The sequence below is a fragment of the Schistocerca serialis genome, chromosome 2 (genome assembly GCF_023864345.2).
Source record: "Schistocerca serialis cubense isolate TAMUIC-IGC-003099 chromosome 2, iqSchSeri2.2, whole genome shotgun sequence".
NCBI lineage: Eukaryota > Metazoa > Arthropoda > Insecta > Orthoptera > Acrididae > Schistocerca > Schistocerca serialis.
The window spans coordinates 1105169369-1105190186 of record NC_064639.1 but is presented as its reverse complement, the minus strand read 5'-3'; the positions used below and the strand labels follow the sequence as shown (position 1 = coordinate 1105190186).

At 42.9% G+C, this 20818-nt stretch overlaps 1 protein-coding gene across 1 annotated transcript in view; it reads left to right on the top strand.

The window, feature by feature from the left end:
* The window catches only part of LOC126456646 (splicing factor, proline- and glutamine-rich-like), a 157434-nt gene that overhangs the window by 109574 nt on the left and 27042 nt on the right, over positions 1-20818 (top strand). The window contains exon 2 of the mRNA XM_050092390.1: positions 17658-18046. Within this exon, the coding sequence (XP_049948347.1) occupies positions 17658-18046 (389 nt within the window). The remainder of the gene's footprint in view (positions 1-17657; positions 18047-20818) is intronic.

Genomic DNA, 20818 nt, shown 5'->3' with positions numbered 1-20818 from the left:
CTTTTATCTGGCTGATAGCATTTATCCTTTCTTTTCAGTCCTTTTCTCCATACATTTTTACAGTTACAGTACAATTGGTAATCTGAAACTCACATAACTACATTAGCACACTTTCAAGGGTATACAGACATTTACCAAGATTAGATACATTTAGAATAACTTGGGTTCAGCATAAGATACAGCACACTTACTCGTTCCTAGGTACATACAGTTTCAGGTCCACAATATTTCTTACGCCTAAAGGTCTTTTGGATTTTGGGTAGATCAGGTAGTAAGCATTGTCGTGTGGAATATTCTGTATTGTATATGGTCCATTATAAATATATTTAAATTTTGAAATTTCATGGTTTAGTTCACTAGACTTTTCGTGGGTTTTTAAAAGAACATAATCTCCAATTTTAAATTTTGAAACCTTTAAATTTTTATTGTGTCTTTTAGATCTAGATTCAGCCTTTTGCTTTGCCCTTTTTATCACCAATTCTTTCTTTTGATCAAATCCCAAACTTGTACAAGGTGGAAACTCTAGTTTTTCTTCAATTAAATTTTTACTACTTCTGCCTAACAAAATTTCTTCCGGTGGAAATCCTGTAGTTTCATGATGTAATGTGTTCATGACATTCTCAAAATCCAATATAAATCTGCCCCAGGCTCTAATTCAACAAACAATAATTCACTTTCAGATAAAACTGAGTTACAGTAATAATAAAGTCATGCATAATATTAATAATATATAAAAATACAGCACCCTGCCCCCTCCTGTCTTTTCCACAAGATACGTTCCTGACCTGTGAACCATTTATATCTGGCGGCTTTTTCGGTTTCTGGAGTTCAAAGTCTTTACTTACTTGAACTCGTTGTAAAATAGACACTGAGTCGTCTGGTGGTTCTTTCTTTCTTTGTTCTGTTTCAACGTCTGGATTTTGTTTTGATACGTCGTCATCGTTAGGTACAATATCGCAATTAACTGCGTCCCCTTTATTTTCACTGATTTTCTCATACCCTCTTTCAGTAAAAGTATATTCATTTTCCTCTACACCTGAAAATTCATCTTCACTAGAGTCATCACTACTCTCTTCCTCTACATCAGATTCACTTAAGTACGCTACTTTAGCACAATAGGGAGCGTTAGTACATTCATTTTCGTCTATATTTATGTATCTTTCATCACCCGAACTATCGTCGGAACCCGACCATTCCGGATCGCTTTCAGGTTCTAACATAAACGCTTTTCTGAGACAGGCACTAAGTTCTTCCTCTGTATTGTTGTCAGGTTTAGATTTTAATTCAGTCTCCTCTTTTGGCTAAACGGCCTCATCCTCAGTTTTATTCACATCCACTGTGACTTCATATTCGGTGTAATTCTCGTGGACTTTAATTACTTTCAGGTAATCATCTACCCCTTCTACACGGAGCCTCTCGGTAGCAGCTTGTACTATTGGCGGACTGTTAGCAGAAGTTATTTCTTCGTCAATGCTGAGGATTTCATCCTCCAAATCCTTCCTATCATTAACCTTCATCCTATTGGCGGCACGCGTACTTTGCGCGGCGCTATTTATTCTCCCCTCTTCAATTTTGGGCCACGTCACTTTATGGACGTCCCTACTATCTCTCTTTCCACCAACTAATTTCTTCGCCTCATACTCCCTTTTAAAATCCTCCCACTCACATTGCTTTAGGCCCTTGTACAGATCGTCGATCTGCACACGCCAATCAGTAACTTCTGCTAATTCATTATCGCCTTTTACCTCATTGCAAACACTGCTAACCGCACCTCTCTGTGTACTCACAGTCTCATTTATTGTTTCCTTTGCCACGGAATTATTACTCGTAAAATTTTCATTAGCTCTGACTGCTACGTTCGTACCTACTGCTGCCGTATTGCTAGCGGCTTCTTTCCGAACAGATGTTCGGCTAGGCTGGGCCGTTGCCCTCTGATGCTCCACTCGCCTGTTAACATGTAGCGCTCTGTGCGGCAGCGATGATTCATTCTGGCTCGCACCTGACGCTTGTTTCGCCACAACCCGTCGCGGCGTTCCATGCTCGTCCCTAGCCTGTCTCATTACATTACGGTCGGTCCGGTATCTTTTCTTGAATCGGGGCCGGTATGTATTGTCCGCTTCCGTTTGGCCCGCAACGTTCGCGGAAATTAGTTTCCCGCGTCGTTATTGTTTTGCGCGGTATACCCTCTACCGCGACCTGGATTATTTCCTCTGCCTCTTCCTCTTTGTATTACATTGACGCGAAATCCATCGCCGTCGTTTCGTTCGTCATTGTGTCGGTTATTACGGTTACCAAAATTTTGATAATTGGCACGGCTTTCGCGCCAATGGTCTTCATCTTCGACCCTTTCTAGAAATGCTTGGAAGCTACGATGATTGCTTCCTACGTACCTCTTGGAATCCTCCGGAAGCTTTTTATATAGCTCCCAGATAATTTCTGAATCTGATCTTCGACCTTTTAAATGCGTCAGTTTCCGGTACCAATGCTCGCAGAAATCTTTCAAAGAATTCCTGCCCCTGTTATCATGCTGTTTGGCCATGATGAACTCCCGCCATAAATGGTCCTGCTTTTGTTCAGACCAATATTCTTCCGTAAATCTTTGCCTAAATTCTTCGAACGTCATTCGTTCGGTATTTAAATTTATCCCCCAGCGCTTAGCGTCACCTGCTAAGGCGCTAATTACAACGTTTATCTTTTCCTGATCAGACAAGTGCTCAGGAAATACTCTCTCGCAATTTTTGATAAAATCTAACGGATGCCACCCGTTATGTTTCTTGGCTGGATCGAAGCGTTCCTCGCCTTCTAGCAGCTTCGTAATTGGTGTGCCATTACAGACAACACCAGACCTATCTTTAATTTTGCTCTCCAGATCGAAAATTTTGCCCTGAATTTTCGTAGTATTTTGTTCCCAATTTTGAACACATTCGAATACTTTTTTACTTAAATTACTTTCAGTGTCCAAAACTACCTTTTCAATTGCGATATCCCATGTTGACATTTGTTTACGACCTCAGTTTTAAGACCGAAAACTTTTTCGTCTACCTTAGTTTCAACCAGAGGTTCTACTTTCTCTTGGATGTTGAGAATTTCAACATCGAATCTACTATTAATGTTTCCAATTTCCTCCTGCATAGTATCCATATTTTTGTTAATGGTATCAATTTCAAGTTTCAGAGTATTTACCACAGAACTTAAATTACCCACTTTTTGTTCTACCTGTTCTATTTGTTTACTAATTTTAATTCCCTGTCCTTCGACCTGTGCTTTAATCTGATCACTCTGTGTTTTGAGCTGCTCTGCAACGTGTGTTTTGAGCTGCTCGTTCTGTGTTTTGAGTTGCTCGTCAACGTGTGTTTTGAGCTGATTAACCTGATTGCCGACTTGTTTTTGAAGTTGCTCATTCTGTGTTTTAATCTGCTCACTCTGTCCTGAAATTTGTTTGGTTAATTGTTCAAATAAATCGTTTATGCTTAAAATTTTCACACTGTTTTGTTCTACGGAATCGGTGTTTTCCGATCCTACTTCAAAAGTTTCTTTCGGTTCTTTCTTTATCTGTGGAGAATCAAACATGTCAGTGGATTCATTCACATAACCACTATCATCTACAAAGTCACCTTCTACTTCCTGTTTTATTCCTTGCTGTGTCCGAGGCGATCTCAACCTTTCAATCTGTTCATTGACATGTTCGTGGTATTGTATGTACGCCAATTGTCTTCCGCTAACGCCATCTGTTATCTGGCCGCGTAAACTCCGGCTACTGCCAGCCGCATTCTCCATTTCACTTGGCGCATCTACCCCCTCTACGTTTCTGTCCATATTGAATGCCAACTATACCACACTATTATACTTGACTCACACTGCAGTTTCTTTTACTGAACTTTATTGCTATTCGTGCCACTGAACATCCACTGTTCAATCTTTACGTTAATTTGTAACCGACAACAACTGGATGTCCTGTCACCGGGAAGCCACTTGTAACGCTACCTACCTACTCGGACATAGGTTAGCTATATAGAGCCTGTACTGCAATAAGTTCACGGGCTTCACCTTATGAACAAGGATTTTAGTACAAAAGTTGACCGCGTGTACCTAATAGAAGCAAGATCGGACTTATACTCAGTCAATAACTACAGTGATGCATCAAGCAAATGTACAGTATAATTATTCTTTCGCATGGACAAGAAGTACACACAGTAGATGCTACCTATAACTAACAATTCGGTCGCCAGCCTACTTAGGCAATTAGTGAGTTTTTCCTTGTACAAGTGGGTGCATGTACAAGCATATTAACACGTAGTAATGATGCGTTATATGGCAAAGTTTGGAACCCGAAAAATCCACTGAACTAAAGTTTTCTCTTTTTGGTACTAATTTGGACGAGCTACATTTACACAACACCACACAGTAATGATTACTACTAACTGCATTTTGTATGTTGAGCAGACTGAAATCGGGCATAGAGTGCCCTAGCGTCGACAATCTTAAAAGTACACACACAATATCACTATGAATAATGGAAAAACTCTAATACATTTAGGATTAATATAGAATTTAGCTTTACTAGTCAAATTTGATCAGTACACATCAAGGTTTGAACGAATGAACAAGAGCAAAAGGGGGAGGCCCTGAAACTGTTATAGTCGTTATTCTGAAACTATCTAGTACTGAAGGCAAATTAACACACAAAATTATCAATCTCTGGATAACTACTCTTTTGTCTTACTTCTGAATAATTTAACTGTCATTATTTCTGTCTCAAATTAATTAAATAACATCGCTAACTCAATCCAACAAAAACTCTTTTGTTCTTTACCAATGTTTGCAACAGCACACAGAACTATAGATTCCTTTATGGCATAGATTAATCTGCTGATAATTTTCATTAACACAAACATTAAACTTTCAGTTTAGGATACTCGGATTGCACAATACGAGGTAAGGATCCTATCTAGGTCAGTGATCAGGATAAGTCATGGCTAAAGCAATTCTGGTGAAAGTCACGTTATTATTGAACCATTAGAAACAGTTTCGACACTTGTCCACACAGATACACTTCTAAAGATGAAGTAAATGTTTGACCTGTGCAAGTCGGTGCGGCGGTTGGCGGGCAGCGAGATAGCGGGCAGCACGGCACACATGCAAGCACGGCTAAGGCTCACACAACATCGGCACTTTCCATCTTCTTAGCGTCGTAATCTTTCCAATTTTGTGCCTCAGAATATAGCCATGCCAAGTAGTCGTCGGAATCGTTTCATCCGAGGCTCAATGGAATCCACTTTTCCTGGGTAGCCTCCTCGGTACAGTACGTGTACTTCCGACTGTTGCTCGCCTCCGACTGTTACTGTGCCCGTTGAGCCGAACCGCGCCAGTGTGCGTTTTCCCGCCTCGCCTGCCTCCACCTTTTCCCGCTCCCCTACAGGCAGGGTATTCACCACAGGTTTTCTACTACACATATCCTAATGCATTACGTACGTATGGACCAAGTGTATAAATTACAATTTTCACATCTTACAATAGTATTTAACATTAAATACACTTTCCTTAGATTACCACATTATTTGAAATCTAACATAAATAATATTCGTTTCAAAAGTTACTCACAGTTTCTTTAACATGACACGAAAAGAATCGAAAAAGAAATTCAACACATTGCTATTATTAATTTATCTAAATTCATAAAGAAAAAAATTCTTCTACGTATAATTCTCGTTACAAGCCCACACTGTCCTGCGTCTGGATGTGGCGGTACGCCACAGAACGTGATAGAAATGATACTGAATAACTTCGCAAATGTACCTGTCATCGTAACGAAACATAAATATTATCTCAGAAAAATAACAAAGACACTGTAATCAATTAATATGATCTGCGAATGTAATTGCAATCACTGGTTTTCTTTCAAAAGGTCGCTCACTCGTCCCTTTTCTTTCTTCGTAGTGTGAGAAGCTATTTTGTGACGAGGCACGAAAACGTGTAAGTTTCATGTAATATTTAGCCTAAACATTATAAAATATTACTTAAAACTATTGCTAATGTTTATCTGTATCCATCTCCTATATTCATGAAGTGGTAGATTTAAATTCTTTATGCAAATTTTATCGGGAAATACTGGTGCAGACGTCAGCTCCTTTGTTTTAAACGATAACGGCCAGGAGTCGTAATAAATATCTTAGTTTTCGCTAATTTTGACAAGTAAAAATAAATGTAAATGTAGAAGATTTCTCTTGATTAGTGGTTCTTCCTTTGAAGCAATAAGAACAAACAATAATTCCAGTATTGAATCATATTTGACCCCCCCATGAACCATGGACCTTGCCGTTGGTGGGGAGGCTTGCGTGCCTCAGCGATACAGATAGCCGTACCGTAGGTGCAACCACAACGGAGGGGTATCTGTTGAGAGGCCAGACAAACGTGTGGTTCCTGAAGAGGGGCAGCAGCCTTTTCAGTAGTTGCAAGGGCAACAGTCTGGATGATTGACTGATCTGGCCTTGTAACAATAACCAAAACGGCCTTGCTGTGCTGGTACTGCGAACGGCTGAAAGCAAGGGGAAACTACAGCCGTAATTTTTCCCGAGGGCATGCAGCTTTACTGTATGATTACATGATGATGGCGTCCTCTTGGGTAAAATATTCCGGAGGTAAAATAGTCCCCCATTCGGATCTCCGGGCGGGGACTACTCAAGAGGATGTCGTTATCAGGAGAAAGAAAACTGGCGTTCTACGGATCGGAGCGTGGAATGTCAGATCCCTTAATCGGGCAGGTAGGTTAGAAAATTTAAAAAGGGAAATGGATAGGTTGAAGTTAGATATAGTGGGAATTAGTGAAGTTCGGTGGCAGGAGGAACAAGACTTCTGGTCAGGTGACTACAGGGTTATAAACACAAAATCAAATAGGGGTAATGCAGGAGTAGGTTTAATAATGAATAGGAAAATAGGAATGCGGGTAAGCTACTACAAACAGCATAGTGAACGCATTATTGTGGCCAAGATAGATACGAAGCCCACACCTACTACAGTAGTACAAGTTTATATGCCAACTAGCTCTGCAGATGACGAAGAAATTGAAGAAATGTATGATGAAATAAAAGAAATTATTCAGATTGTGAAGGGAGACGAAAATTTAATAGTCATGGGTGACTGGAATTCGAGTGTAGGAAAAGGGAGAGAAGGGAACATAGTAGGTGAATATGGATTGGGGGACAGAAATGAAAGAGGAAGCCGCCTGGTAGAATTTTGCACAGAGCACAACATAATCATAGCTAACACTTGGTTTAAGAATCATGAAAGAAGGTTGTATACATGGAAGAACCCTGGAGATACTAAAAGGTATCAGATAGATTATATAATGGTAAGACAGAGATTTAGGAACCAGGTTTTAAATTGTAAGACATTTCCAGGGGCAGATGTGGACTCTGACCACAATCTATTGGTTATGACCTGTAGATTAAAACTGAAGAAACTGCAAAAAGGTGGGAATTTAAGGAGATGGGACCTGGATAAACTAAAAGAACCAGAGGTTGTACAGAGATTCAGGGAGAGCATAAGGGAGCAATTGACAGGAATGGGGGAATTAAATACAGTAGAAGAAGAATGGGTAGCTTTGAGGGATGAAGTAGTGAAGGCAGCAGAGGATCAAGTAGGTAAAAAGACGAGGGCTAGTAGAAATCCTTGGGTAACAGAAGAAATATTGAATTTAATTGATGAAAGGAGAAAATATAAAAATGCAGTAAGTGAAACAGGCAAAAAGGAATACAAACGTCTCAAAAATGAGATCGACAGGAAGTGCAAAATGGCTAAGCAGGGATGGCTAGAGGACAAATGTAAGGATGTAGAGGCCTATCTCACTAGGGGTAAGATAGATACCGCCTACAGGAAAATTAAAGAGACCTTTGGAGATAAGAGAACGACTTGTATGAATATCAAGAGCTCAGATGGAAACCCAGTTCTAAGCAAAGAAGGGAAAGCAGAAAGGTGGAAGGAGTATATAGAGGGTCTATACAAGGGCGATGTACTTGAGGACAATATTATGGAAATGGAAGAGGATGTAGATGAAGATGAAATGGGAGATATGATACTGCGTGAAGAGTTTGACAGAGCACTGAAAGACCTGAGTCGAAACAAGGCCCCCGGAGTAGACAATATTCCATTGGAACTACTGACGGCCGTGGGAGAGCCAGTCCTGACAAAACTCTACCATCTGGTGAGCAAGATGTATGAAACAGGCGAAATACCCTCAGACTTCAAGAAGAATATAATAATTCCAATCCCAAAGAAAGCAGGTGTTGACAGATGTGAAAATTACCGAACTATCAGCTTAATAAGTCACAGCTGCAAAATACTAACACGAATTCTTTACAGACGAATGGAAAAACTAGTAGAAGCCAACCTCGGGGAAGATCAGTTTGGATTCCGTAGAAACACTGGAACACGTGAGGCAATACTGACCTTACGACTTATCTTAGAAGAAAGATTAAGGAAAGGCAAACCTACGTTTCTAGCATTTGTAGACTTAGAGAAAGCTTTTGACAATGTTGACTGGAATACTCTCTTTCAAATTCTAAAGGTGGCAGGGGTAAAATACAGGGAGCGAAAGGCTATTTACAATTTGTACAGAAACCAGATGGCAGTTATAAGAGTCGAGGGGCATGAAAGGGAAGCAGTGGTTGGGAAGGGAGTAAGACAGGGTTGTAGCCTCTCCCCGATGTTGTTCAATCTGTATATTGAGCAAGCAGTAAAGGAAACAAAAGAAAAATTCGGAGTAGGTATTAAAATTCATGGAGAAGAAATAAAAACTTTGAGGTTCGCTGATGACATTGTAATTCTGTCAGAGACAGCAAAGGACTTGGAAGAGCAGTTGAACGGAATGGACAGTGTCTTGAAAGGAGGATATAAGATGAACATCAACAAAAGCAAAACAAGGATAATGGAATGTAGTCTAATTAAGTCGGGTGATGCTGAGGGAATTAGATTAGGAAATGAGGCACTTAAAGTAGTAAAGGAGTTTTGCTATTTGGGGAGCAAAATAACTGATGATGGTCGAAGTAGAGAGGATATAAAATGTAGGCTGGCAATGGCAAGGAAAGCGTTTCTGAAGAAGAGAAATTTGTTAACATCCAGTATTGATTTAAGTGTCAGGAAGTCATTTCTGAAAGTATTCGTATGGAGTGTAGCCATGTATGGAAGTGAAACATGGACGATAAATAGTTTGGACAAGAAGAGAATAGAAGCTTTCGAAATGTGGTGCTACAGAAGAATGCTAAAGATTAGATGGGTAGATCACATAACTAATGAGGAAGTATTGAATAGGATTGGGGAGAAGAGAAGTTTGTGGCACAACTTGACCAGAAGAAGGGATCGGTTGGTAGGACATGTTCTGAGGCATCAAGGGATCACCAATTTAGTATTGGAGGGCAGCGTGGAGGGTAAAAATCGTAGAGGGAGACCAAGAGATGAATACACTAAGCAGATTCAGAAGGATGTAGGTTGCAGTAGGTACTGGGAGATGAAAAAGCTTGCACAGGATAGAGTAGCATGGAGAGCTGCATCAAACCAGTCTCAGGACTGAAGACCACAACAACAACAACATCATATTTGAGTAAACTCAGTTCAGAATTTTGTTTTCGTTTCCCAAGAATAACAGTAATGTACCTGTATCCACGTTCTTTATGTCTTTTAATATAAAAACACCGTGTCCTGCAAACCAACTGCGAGATGTAACACAACCGAGTCACTGACGTAAGAAATTTTCCAGTTATGAAGAAAGCACAATATCATTAGCTCCAGCTTTTCATGACATATAAATTCCAATACATAAAGAACTAATACATGGATTTAAGATGATCAAAGTTAAATGCTAACAAAGTAATTAAATAAAGTGTTAACGCAAATGAAGACCTACAAAATAACACAGGTTTAAATGCACAGTGAAAGGAATGAAACAATTCCGTTTAAAGCAACGAAACAGGTCTTCAATAAAAATGTTGACTTTTGAAACGTTGTCAGTATGTCAAAGCAGAGCTCTAAAAAATGTGCAGTTAGAGAACAGTATTGTATGTATTTCAAAGTTAGATTGTGTAGGAACTAGAGAAATGGAAGGTGGATGTCTTCGAAAGGTAATTTAACAGAGGCATGTTTAAAATGGAATAAACGTATAATATACCTGCGGAAGAAATGCTTCAAAATACTTCAAAAAACAAATAAAACCATATGTGTGAAAGGATTATCAAATAAAGACACAAGTTAGTGGGACAAGAGCTGAAAACAGAAAGGAGAGGAATAGGGAATGCTGTTGATATGTAGAAAATTAAGCAAGTAGTAGTTTGTAGGATCGATGGCAAATTATGGGAAGAGATGGTGGCTTGCATCGAACTAGACCTATGCTGATGAGGCAAAAATAACAAACGTAAAAATATCTCCAGCTTCAGTTGTGCTTGAGTATTAGACTCAGTACTGCATTCACTCCGCTAGATTGCGCGTCTACACTTGTAGGAGCTTAAGATTAACCTAATACTATCGTTTAACTAATACATAAACCACGATTTTCAAGATAATATCGGGCTTCCTTTAAGATACTACGAAGCAATCGATTTGGGAGAGATAATAGGAAAAAATCCTTGAATTATCTCACTTAATCGGACTGAAGCACCTTAACGCTTATTTTGTAACGTGTTCGCTCCTTTAACAAGAAAGATAAAGAGAGCAAACATGAGGAAAAGCAAACAAGCGCAGAAATCCCAAAAATTCCTATCGAGTCGGAGCTACCAGTTAATTAATCGCGTTGACTGACGGCTCTGAATTTCTAGGCTCTGCATTCAAGCCACGTCAGAATGCAATTTTAACTGGCAGAAAATCCATTAACACCGCGCTGTGTTCAGTTGGACAGAAATTTCTGCGCTGACCGCAAGCGTCTCATCGAATAGACATACCCGTCTTATAGAAATAAAAATTCGAGCAACAGTTTATTTTGTTTCAGATTTTCCGAATGTGATGGCGCACTGAGAGAGCAATTGTAATTCATCGTCAATCGCACTTCCACCATGTGTTATTGATACGACTGTAATAAAGACTTGAATAATTTTTATTTCTAAAAGATTTATGAAGAAGATATATTGCTTTAGGTGCAAAAAAGACATTCAGGCGATGTGAATTAGTGCCATTTATCAGCATATAGTATCAGTTACCATCACTACGAGTGTGATATCTCAAGACTTATATATGCTAGTAAATTTTATTACCAGTTGTAGTGATATTACCAGTTATAGTGTTAACATTCAACTAATCGCAATGGTCTCTAATTTACATTATGGTAGCTGCAGTCAAAACTGAAAACGTAGTTTTATCTACTCGACATCTAACGAGTTATGTATTTGCTTTCTCTATAGGCTGTCCTTTCCTATGCTGTCTAACATAATGTCGCGTGGTATTACAAAAAGTTAGCATGAATTATCTATGCAGTGTGTTCCTTGCTACAGAATATTCGAAGGAAGATAGTATAGAACGAAATTCACTTTCCACTGACATCAAATCATTACAGACGAAACACGTGATTATATAAAAAATGATTTATGAAGGAAGGGTTAAGCGACCATTCACTACTAAACTGGTGATTCAGGGCAGCTCCACAGATGTTTCGAGTGTCAGACTAGTCTTTCTGCATTTCACAACTTTGACTGATATTGCTCCCTTTAAGGTCATTATAGCTGCAAAGAGCTGACATGTGCTTTTATTACAAATAATATTAAATTTGGACGCGAGTTAAGTAACCTAAGCAGTGTGGCTCATGAGCAAGACTGCAGTTGTAAAGGAGGAGGCCATTTTCACAGACAGTCACTCCCAGGCATCTGTCACAACAGATACACAATAGTGAAGCGAACGCTTGGGTGAGGGTTGGTGATCCTCATGAGAAGTGAAGCTCGTATGTAGCTAGTGCCAAGACAGAGAGACACACCTGTATTTCAGAGTCAGAAAAGAATTTTTTCGTAACACATATGGACCAAAGAATACATCTCCTTATAGATTTCCTGTATTAATTATGATTTTAATTTACTGAAAAGTTAACGTTTTATAATACCACTCTCATCATGTTGTCGTTCCAAAAATAGTCTATTGGTACGAATTCTGTAAAATTTGTAATGCTGAAATATAGCACGACAGAAAGCCTGTCATTTTTCTTTTACTTTGGGGGGGGGGGGGCATACGTTGCTTGCTGTGAAGCTGTCATTACACTTCGGTTTTATGCACCGTTACAGTAATTGGCACTTCGAGTATAGGGGCTTCTGAATAATGCCATGTGACAAGTGATCATTGTGTGATAAACGTAGCTGGGGTAGAGATGGATGAGGTAGTGACAATTTGTATGCTCTGTTCATTTCAAGAAGTCGTTAGATTTAGATTACACAAATACATTACAGTTAATGGTAATCTCTATGACGTTACCGAAACATTTTTCTATGTGATATTAGTTCATTTTGCGCCTTTTGGCGGTTATTTCAGTGAATATACTGCAGCGGTGTGCTTGTAAATCACCACTTGCGCTCACCTTGGTGGCTTGGTATGTCACCTGAAAGGCCTCAATGGTAAATTTTTTGTCGGTGGAAGTGAAAAGCTACGTGACCTGTTTAGTACAGGCTGATAGAAACCTAAAGAAAGAGGAAGAGATGGACAACTCGCTTTCTCTGCAGCAGTATACAGAGTATGAAATTACAAGATGCATGCAGTTCTCGGAAACAGAGAAATTGCCTCAAGTAAATGAGATACTGAGAACCTCGAAAAGAGAATTGAGCGGCCGCGACTTGTAGAGCCATTATTGCCTCTGGCAGAGAGTAGGACAAGAGCGAATAACTAGCGATAAATTTGTGACAGTTTTACACTGACGTGAAACAATCGCAACACCAAAAAGTAGTAAATATAGAGTAGTGAAATTTCAGGAATAAATTAGTCTAGGTAACTGTTATATCCTAGCCAGTAATGCCACCCGAGCCCGCTGCCAAAAGGTTGGCAGCATCAAAGTCCGGACGCCGTCCGCATAAGCAGCGCCAGCGAGACAGGAAATCGCCGCAAGTCTGCGCGCGCCACCGCTGGCTTCTGGCTTCTTAAGCGCTGGAGTCGCGAGCGCTAGGACAGTTCTGTATTCGCCGCTCAGTTGTATACTCGCCACCGAATTGTGTACTTGCTAGTCAGTTGTGTGTTCATCGCAGCAGAGTTGTTGTTTGTCGTCAGCCGACGCTGACCTAGCCGCTCCGACTCGAACTAGACAGATTTCTGTAGACACGGAGTTCACTACTGTGTTTCTGTACCTTCGTTAATAAAGATAAGTAACGAATTTTATTTAATCAGAGTGTTTGGGTTTTCATCTTTCTGTTCACTGTTCCAGCGGACCGGTCGGCCCGCTATTAAAAGTGTGGCGGTGACTTCGTAAGCCGTTTCTACAGCGAATTGCTTGTCGCTACGAACGCCGCCACAAAACTGGCGACGAGGGCTTCCGAACTCGTGTGCAGGGCTGGTTCATCTTGTTTCTGGTTATACTAATTATAGCGATAAAATTTTGGGGGCTGGTTTAATTTGTGTTCACTATGTCTGCCGAATTACAACAGTTGATCTTGTTACAGAGTCAGCAAATACATAGTCTGGTGGAAGCAATCGCCAAACAAGCGGCTAATCCTCCAACACAACAGGAACAAGCACAGGCAGCACCACCTTTCCGTGCTTTTGATGCATCAAGAGAAGAATGGCGAGAATATTTCGCGCAGTTGCAGGCGCACATGACAGTCTACAAAATCACGGGTACTGAGAGGCAGCTTTATTTAATTTCCACTGCAGGCGTGGAAGTCTATCGACTACTTTGTAAGTTGTTCCCGGAATCCCAGCCAGAAGCTTTAGATTATGACGTTGTTGTTAACAAGCTTGCTGAGTATTTCGAGTCGCGAGTTCATGTGGCAGCAGCCAGATTCAAGTTCTTCAGATTAAAGAAACTGCCACATCAATCTAATAAACAGTGGTTAACAGATTTACGGGGCCTCACCCGTCAGTGCCGATTTAATTGTGTGTGTGGAGCTTCCTACAGTGATGTCATGCTACGAGACGCTATTACTCAAAACATTGCAGATTCTCGTATTCGTGCTGCTATCTTAAAGTTGCCTGATCCGTCATTAGAGACTGTGATGAACATCATTGAAGCCCAAGATACTTTTGACTATGCTGAGTGTGAGTTAGATCAGCCATGTATTTCTCAAATTGCCTGTGCTAAGCAAGTTCTGTCACGCCCGCGGCCCCCCGGCAGAGTCGGACTGTAAACACTAGCCGGCCGCGTCATGTTAAACACATTCGTCAGCCCTAAGTGTGTTCTTGCTCATCCTCGTGAACGTTGCCCGTTAAGAAACGCGGTTTGTCACTTTTCTCAAAGGAAAGGACACATCCAGACTGTTTGTTTGCGTAAACGCAAGAACAATTCTAGTGCTGCCCAGCCCATGGATATTCATGTTCTTCAAAGCCAGCCCGCCCAGAAGGTCGCGTTTAAAGACTCTTCCACGGTTCGTGTGGGTAATAAACTTGTTCGCAATAAGCCACCCACCCAGCCCTCTGCTATGCGACCCAAGCGTAATTCAAACGCTGTGAAAAGTAATGTACAGACTGCAAGAGAAGCGGGAGTTGTTGTTCCACCCGCCCAACCCACAAGTTGTCGTAAGCAGCGAACACGCGCTACACGCGCTGATTTTGTGTCTTCCGCCTCCACTGCACCGATCCAGAGACAGTGTAATAAACTATTTGTGAAGCTACGCATCCAGGATAAGACCTTCAATTTTCAATTAGACACTGGTGCGTCTGTGACTCTCATAAATAGTGCTACGTATGCGGCTATCGGCCGCCCTAAACTTTCAGCGGCAAAACATTCTTTGGCTACTTATAGTGGAAAACAAATTCCTGTGTTAGGTGTATGTAGCGTGCCAGCCACATTCCGTGGCAATACAAAAACAGTTTCATTCACAGTGCTCCGCGCTACAGACAGTGTAAACATTTTCGGATTAGACTGTTTTGACTTGTTTGGCCTGTCTATCCAAGACAATGTGTTGCAAATTAATTCTGTTGTTGTTCCTCAAGACAGCATAACCGATTTGTGTAAACAATACAGTGACATATTTAAAGACGAACTAGGCTGTGCTGCGAACTTTGCCGCTCATATTACGTTAAAAGATAATGCTCAGCCTCGATTTTTTCGTGCTCGTCCAGTGCCTCACGCCCTCCGGGCACCTGTAGCAGATGAACTTCGTCGTTGGCAAAACAACGGTGTTATTCAACCCGTTTCAGCGAGCCAGTGGGCTTATCCCTTAGTTATTATAAAGAAACCGTCTGGCAAGTTACGTTTGTGTGCTGATTTTAAGTCGACAGTTAATCCTCAGACTGTCATTGATTCTTTTCCTTTTCCTAGACCGGACGAGCTGATGGATAAGTTAGGGGAAGCTCGTTTCTTTTCCAAAATTGATCTCCGTGAAGCATATTTGCAATTGCCCCTCGACGAGCAATCACAACAGTATTTTGTCATCAACACGTCGTTGGGATTGTTCCGTTTTCTGCGTTTGCCTTTTGGTTGTGCGTCAGCTCCAGCTGTTTTTCAGCGTTTTTTGTCACAACTTCTGGCTAATGTGCCATCGTGTTGCAACTATTTAGACGATATTGTTGTGTCCGGTCGGACGCCTGCTGAACATTTCCGTAATTTGGAGTGTTTGTTTAAAGTGTTGTCTCAGGCAGGCCTACGTTGCAACATCGATAAATGTTCATTTTTCCTTACGGAGATGGAGTATCTGGGACATGTTATTAATGCTCAAGGCATTCATCCCTCCCAGTCACATTTAGCAGCTATTCGTGATTTGCCCGCCCCTCGCAATCTGCATGAATTGCAAGCAGTTCTTGGCAAATTGACATATTATATTAGGTTTATACCTAATGCATCACAGATTGCTGCACCGTTGCATCGTCTCCGCCGTAAGAATGTTCCGTTTGTGTGGTCAGCTGATTGCCAATCAGCCTTTCAGCAGCTTAAAGAGGCTTTATTGAATGATCGTTGTCTGGTCCATTACGACCCTAACAAGCCTCTGGTGTTAGCTTGTGATGCCACTTCTTTCGGCCTCGGTGCTGTGTTGTCTCACCGAGTCGGTAACACCGAACGTCCTATTGCGTTCGCATTTAAATTGCTAAACAAAGCTCAGAGTAATTATAACCAATTGGACAAGGAAGCGTTGGCTATTGTGTTCGGTGTCACAAAATTCCATCTCTACCTCTATGGTAGACCATTCTATTTAGTAACAGATCACAAGCCCCTGACGTCGCTGTTTCATCCGTGTAAACCAGTTCCTCAGCGGACAGCTCAGAGACTGCAACGTTGGGCTCTTTTGTTATCACAATACCAGTATGAGATACTGTATCGCCCTACAGCTCAGCATGCAAACGCTGACGCGCTTTCTAGATTGCCGATTGCTGCGGATGATGTCTTCGATTCCTCTGACGACTCTTGCCATCAGATTGACGCCGATGAGCATCAATCCCTCCGGGATTTTCCGATTGACTATCGTCAGGTGGCACGTGAGACAGCTACGGATCCTCATCTGAGTTTACTATTACGTTTTGTTCACCGTGGTTGGCCGTCCAAGGCAAAGGACATATCGGATCCTGTGGTTCGTCGCTATTATCCGCAACGTCATCTGTTGTCTGTTTCGCACGGAGTTTTGCTGTTACGCACCGAGAATGACCAGCTTCGTGTAGTGGTTCCCCAAGTGCTCCAATCCAAGGTCCTCGACTTGTTGCATCAAGGTCATTGGGGAGTGGTCCGCACCAAGCAGCTTGCCCGCCGCCATTGTACATGGATCGGCATTGATAAGCAGATTACGCAGATGTCTACAGATTGTTCGACGTGTGCCGAACACCAAGCTGCTCCGCCTCAACGCTATTTTGAGTGGGCACGCCCTGCCGGTCCCTGGCAGCGAGTACATATTGATTTCGCTGGTCCATATTGGAATTCTCGTTGGCTCATCGTGATAGATGCATTTAGTAATTTTCCGTTTGTTGTGCCCATGCATTCTACAACGTCTGCACAAACTATACAGGCGTTGACTTCAATTTTTGTATTGAGGGTCTTCCAGAAGTTTTAGTGTCTGACAATCGTCCACAATTTACCTCTGCTGAATTTGAAAGTTTTTGTTCTGCCAATGGCATTCGCCATGTTCTTACTCCGCCGTTCCACCCTCAATCGAATGGTGCAGCGGAACGTTTTGTACGCACATTCAAGGATCATATGGACCGCCTTCGTGCTACGCACTCTCGTCAGGAGGCCCTCATCACGTTCCTGTCGTCGTACCGGACCACGCCACGCGACGGCCCTTCGCCTGCGGAGCTTCTCCACGGCCGTCGTCATCGCACCCTACTATGGTTGCTGCACCCCCCGGATCGACCCGCCGCTTCTGTGCATCGCACTCGTTTTCAGCGCAACGACGCCGTTTTTTTCAGAGTTTATCACGGTCGCCGTCGTTGGGAACGTGGTACCGTGATAAGTGTCCAGGGTCGCGGTTTTTATACTGTTCAAGGTGCTACTGGGGTGCACAGGAGGCATCAGAACCAGTTGCGCCGCGCTGGCCGCCCGGATTCTGCCGCTCGTTCTTTGTCCACAGATTTGGGCCGCGGCGGGTTCCAGCCGCGCCTTCCGACTTCGCTGCCGCCCCCAGGGCAGCAGCAGCAGCAGCCGTCGCCGCTACCACGCCGACAGCCCGTCCCGTTGATGCCTCCCGCGCAGCTTCATCCGGGAGCGCCCCAGGTGGTCGCTCCGGCGCCTGCGGTCCCTCTTCAGTCGCCACCGCCTTCGGAGCTGATGGACGTCGACCCCTCAGCCGGGCCGCCTTCCCAAGCGGTGGCTGTGCAGCCTGTCCTGCAGCCGCTTTCCTTGGGCACCCCCAAGGAGTCTGACACCGCAGCGCCTTGTCCGGCGCCCACTCAGCAGCCGTCGACGCAGCGTCAGGAGACGCTGCCTCTCTTCGTGGGTCCCGACGCCCCGTCGCGTCCAGTACCAGAAGCTGCGCCCGTGGTCACAGGCGTGCACCCTGACCTCGGTTTTCAGTCGGTGTTTCCCGAGGCCCCGCGCAGCCAATGCTGGGGTGCGGACCGGGGGCTGCCACCGACAACAGTCTCCGCCCCGGTCTCTTCTGCTCCGCCTGCGGCCAGACCCCTCCCCCGCCGTCGACGCTCGCCACGTCATTACTCAACGACGGTGCGGCGATTTGGGGGGGAGGAGTGTTATATCCTAGCCAGTAATGCCACCCGAGCCCGCTGCCAAAAGGTTGGCAGCATCAAAGTCCGGACGCCGTCCGCATAAGCAGCGCCAGCGAGACAGGAAATCGCCGCAAGTCTGCGCGCGCCACCGCTGGCTTCTGGCTTCTTAAGCGCTGGAGTCGCGAGCGCTAGGACAGTTCTGTATTCGCCGCTCAGTTGTATACTCGCCACCGAATTGTGTACTTGCTAGTCAGTTGTGTGTTCATCGCAGCAGAGTTGTTGTTTGTCGTCAGCCGACGCTGACCTAGCCGCTCCGACTCGAACTAGACAGATTTCTGTAGACACGGAGTTCACTACTGTGTTTCTGTATCTTCGTTAATAAAGATAAGTACCGACTTTTATTTAATCAGAGTGTTTGGGTTTTCATCTTTCTGTTCACTGTTCCAGCGGACCGGTCGGCCCGCTATTAAAAGTGTGGCGGTGACTTCGTAAGCCGTTTCTACAGCGAATTGCTTGTCGCTACGAACGCCGCCACAAAAGTAACATACGTAAGTGATTAACATTGTAAGTTAACATCGCAAGATGACAGGTTAATGTAAGTGCGAGATAATGTCCTGAAGAATTCCTATGGTACCTATCGAACTGATTTTTAGGATCTGGTGGATGTCAGTTTTCGTCAATAGAGCGCTGAGCGACCTCGGTCATGTATCTTGTTTGGTCTTGCTGGCCTTTAATAGTTAAGTGGGTGATGAGCCCGTCATAGAAATGGCGACCCGGTCGGGAAAAGACGCCACTGTCCTTTATGTTTGCTTGCTAGGGAAGTAGGGTGGGGTGGGGGTGGGGGTGGAAGGGATATTACCCGCGATATGGAGAGAATCTGCCAGCAGCGATTGAGCGTACTGTATGCATTCACCAGCAAACTGAGGCTCATATCGGCATGAATGATGCCTTCCACCTGGGTTGAGCGGCTGTCCTCCGCCCTTACAAGTGGCTGCCTGATTTGCTCAAGACAGCTGGCTCTCAAGAGAGTGATAGTAGAGCTGTGTAACATTGTCCCCAGAACCGATCGCTGTCCTCTGGAGGCTCAGAGATTCTGTGACGATCTTGGATGCGGATTTCTCTACCTCTGCTATCGAGTTGTGAAATTTAGGGCCCTCTTAATTGCTCTGGCGTGGTCTACACACAGGAAGTGGGTAGTAGGATCGTGGAGTATGTATGGTGTGCACATGTGGGTCTATTAGGATAGAGAAATCACAGGTTCGGAAAGACGCGTTCTGCGTTCAAACAGGGTAGCATTCAAGAAAGCAGATCAGAGGAAGAAAATGTCTATGGAAGGATCCCAGAAATAGTCTAGCTTAGAGACAGTAATAATGTCCGTATAGTACAGGGGATGGAAAGCTGGCTGAAACCAGTTATCAATGCCAATGAAATTATAAACTCTGACTATAATGTGTATCGTTAGCACAGGTTGAACGCTGGTGATGGAGATGTGTTTGCAGGATTAAGATAAACGATAATCCGTAGGGAGATTAGTACAAATTCAGAATGCGAAATAATGTATTATAAGTGAATAAGACATGTCTGTCGGATGCTTTTATAGGCATATTATAGTTTTAGGGAGAGATATTAACGTACCAGTTACAGACTGGGAGAGAGTATGGGACAGAGAATCGATTGTAATTGTTCTAGGTGATTTAGCCGAACTCTGTCTTGAACAGTTAGAAAGCGACTCGTGGAAACAACACCTTTGAGCTGTTGATGACAAACAGACCCAAACTTTTAGAATATATCAAAGTAGAACAGGTAATCAGTTATCAAAGCGTCATTACAGCATCACTGAACACGGCTGTAAATAGAAACACAAAGGAAGGTAGGAAGATTTTACTAACAAGAGCGACAGGAAACAGTTTCAGATGAACTGACAAGTTAACACTGAAATAAAATCTCCAGTACTTTCATTGTTGAGCATCAGTGGTCCAATTTGAAGAGTATCGTGCAAAATTGTGAGGGATAACCGGTGTTGGGCAACCGTGTTAGACAGCTTTTATGAAGACAAGGAAAGCTTCACTACAAATCTAAACGAAGGCAAAGCGTCACTATAGAGAAAAACTAAACTAAACAAAAAACTGCGTAACGAGGTCTATGCGTGAATCGTTCAGCTCATTCAGAAATCCCTAAGCAATTTCGATCAAATGTTGCATGAGTTACCGGGTCGAAGCAGTCTATCCAGACAAGCTCTGCCCATAACGGCACTGAAACAGAGGATGATAAAGAAAAGATGAAAATGCAGAACGTCCTTTTCCGAAACAGATCTACGAAGAAAACTCACACTGTAGGTCTTCCTTTAAACTGTCGAACGAATGGCAAAATTACAGGTATCGAAACAAGTAACCAACGGAAAGAAAAGAGGAGAGGGCACTAGACATGACGGGATGCCGGATCAATTCCACAAAGACTATGCTTATCTACTTTCTCTTTTTGTAGAAGCAGGTCTGTAGATGAGCGAAGCGTTCCGGAGGATTGGAAAAAAAATCCCGGATTATTCAATTGTTCTAGAAGAATGGCC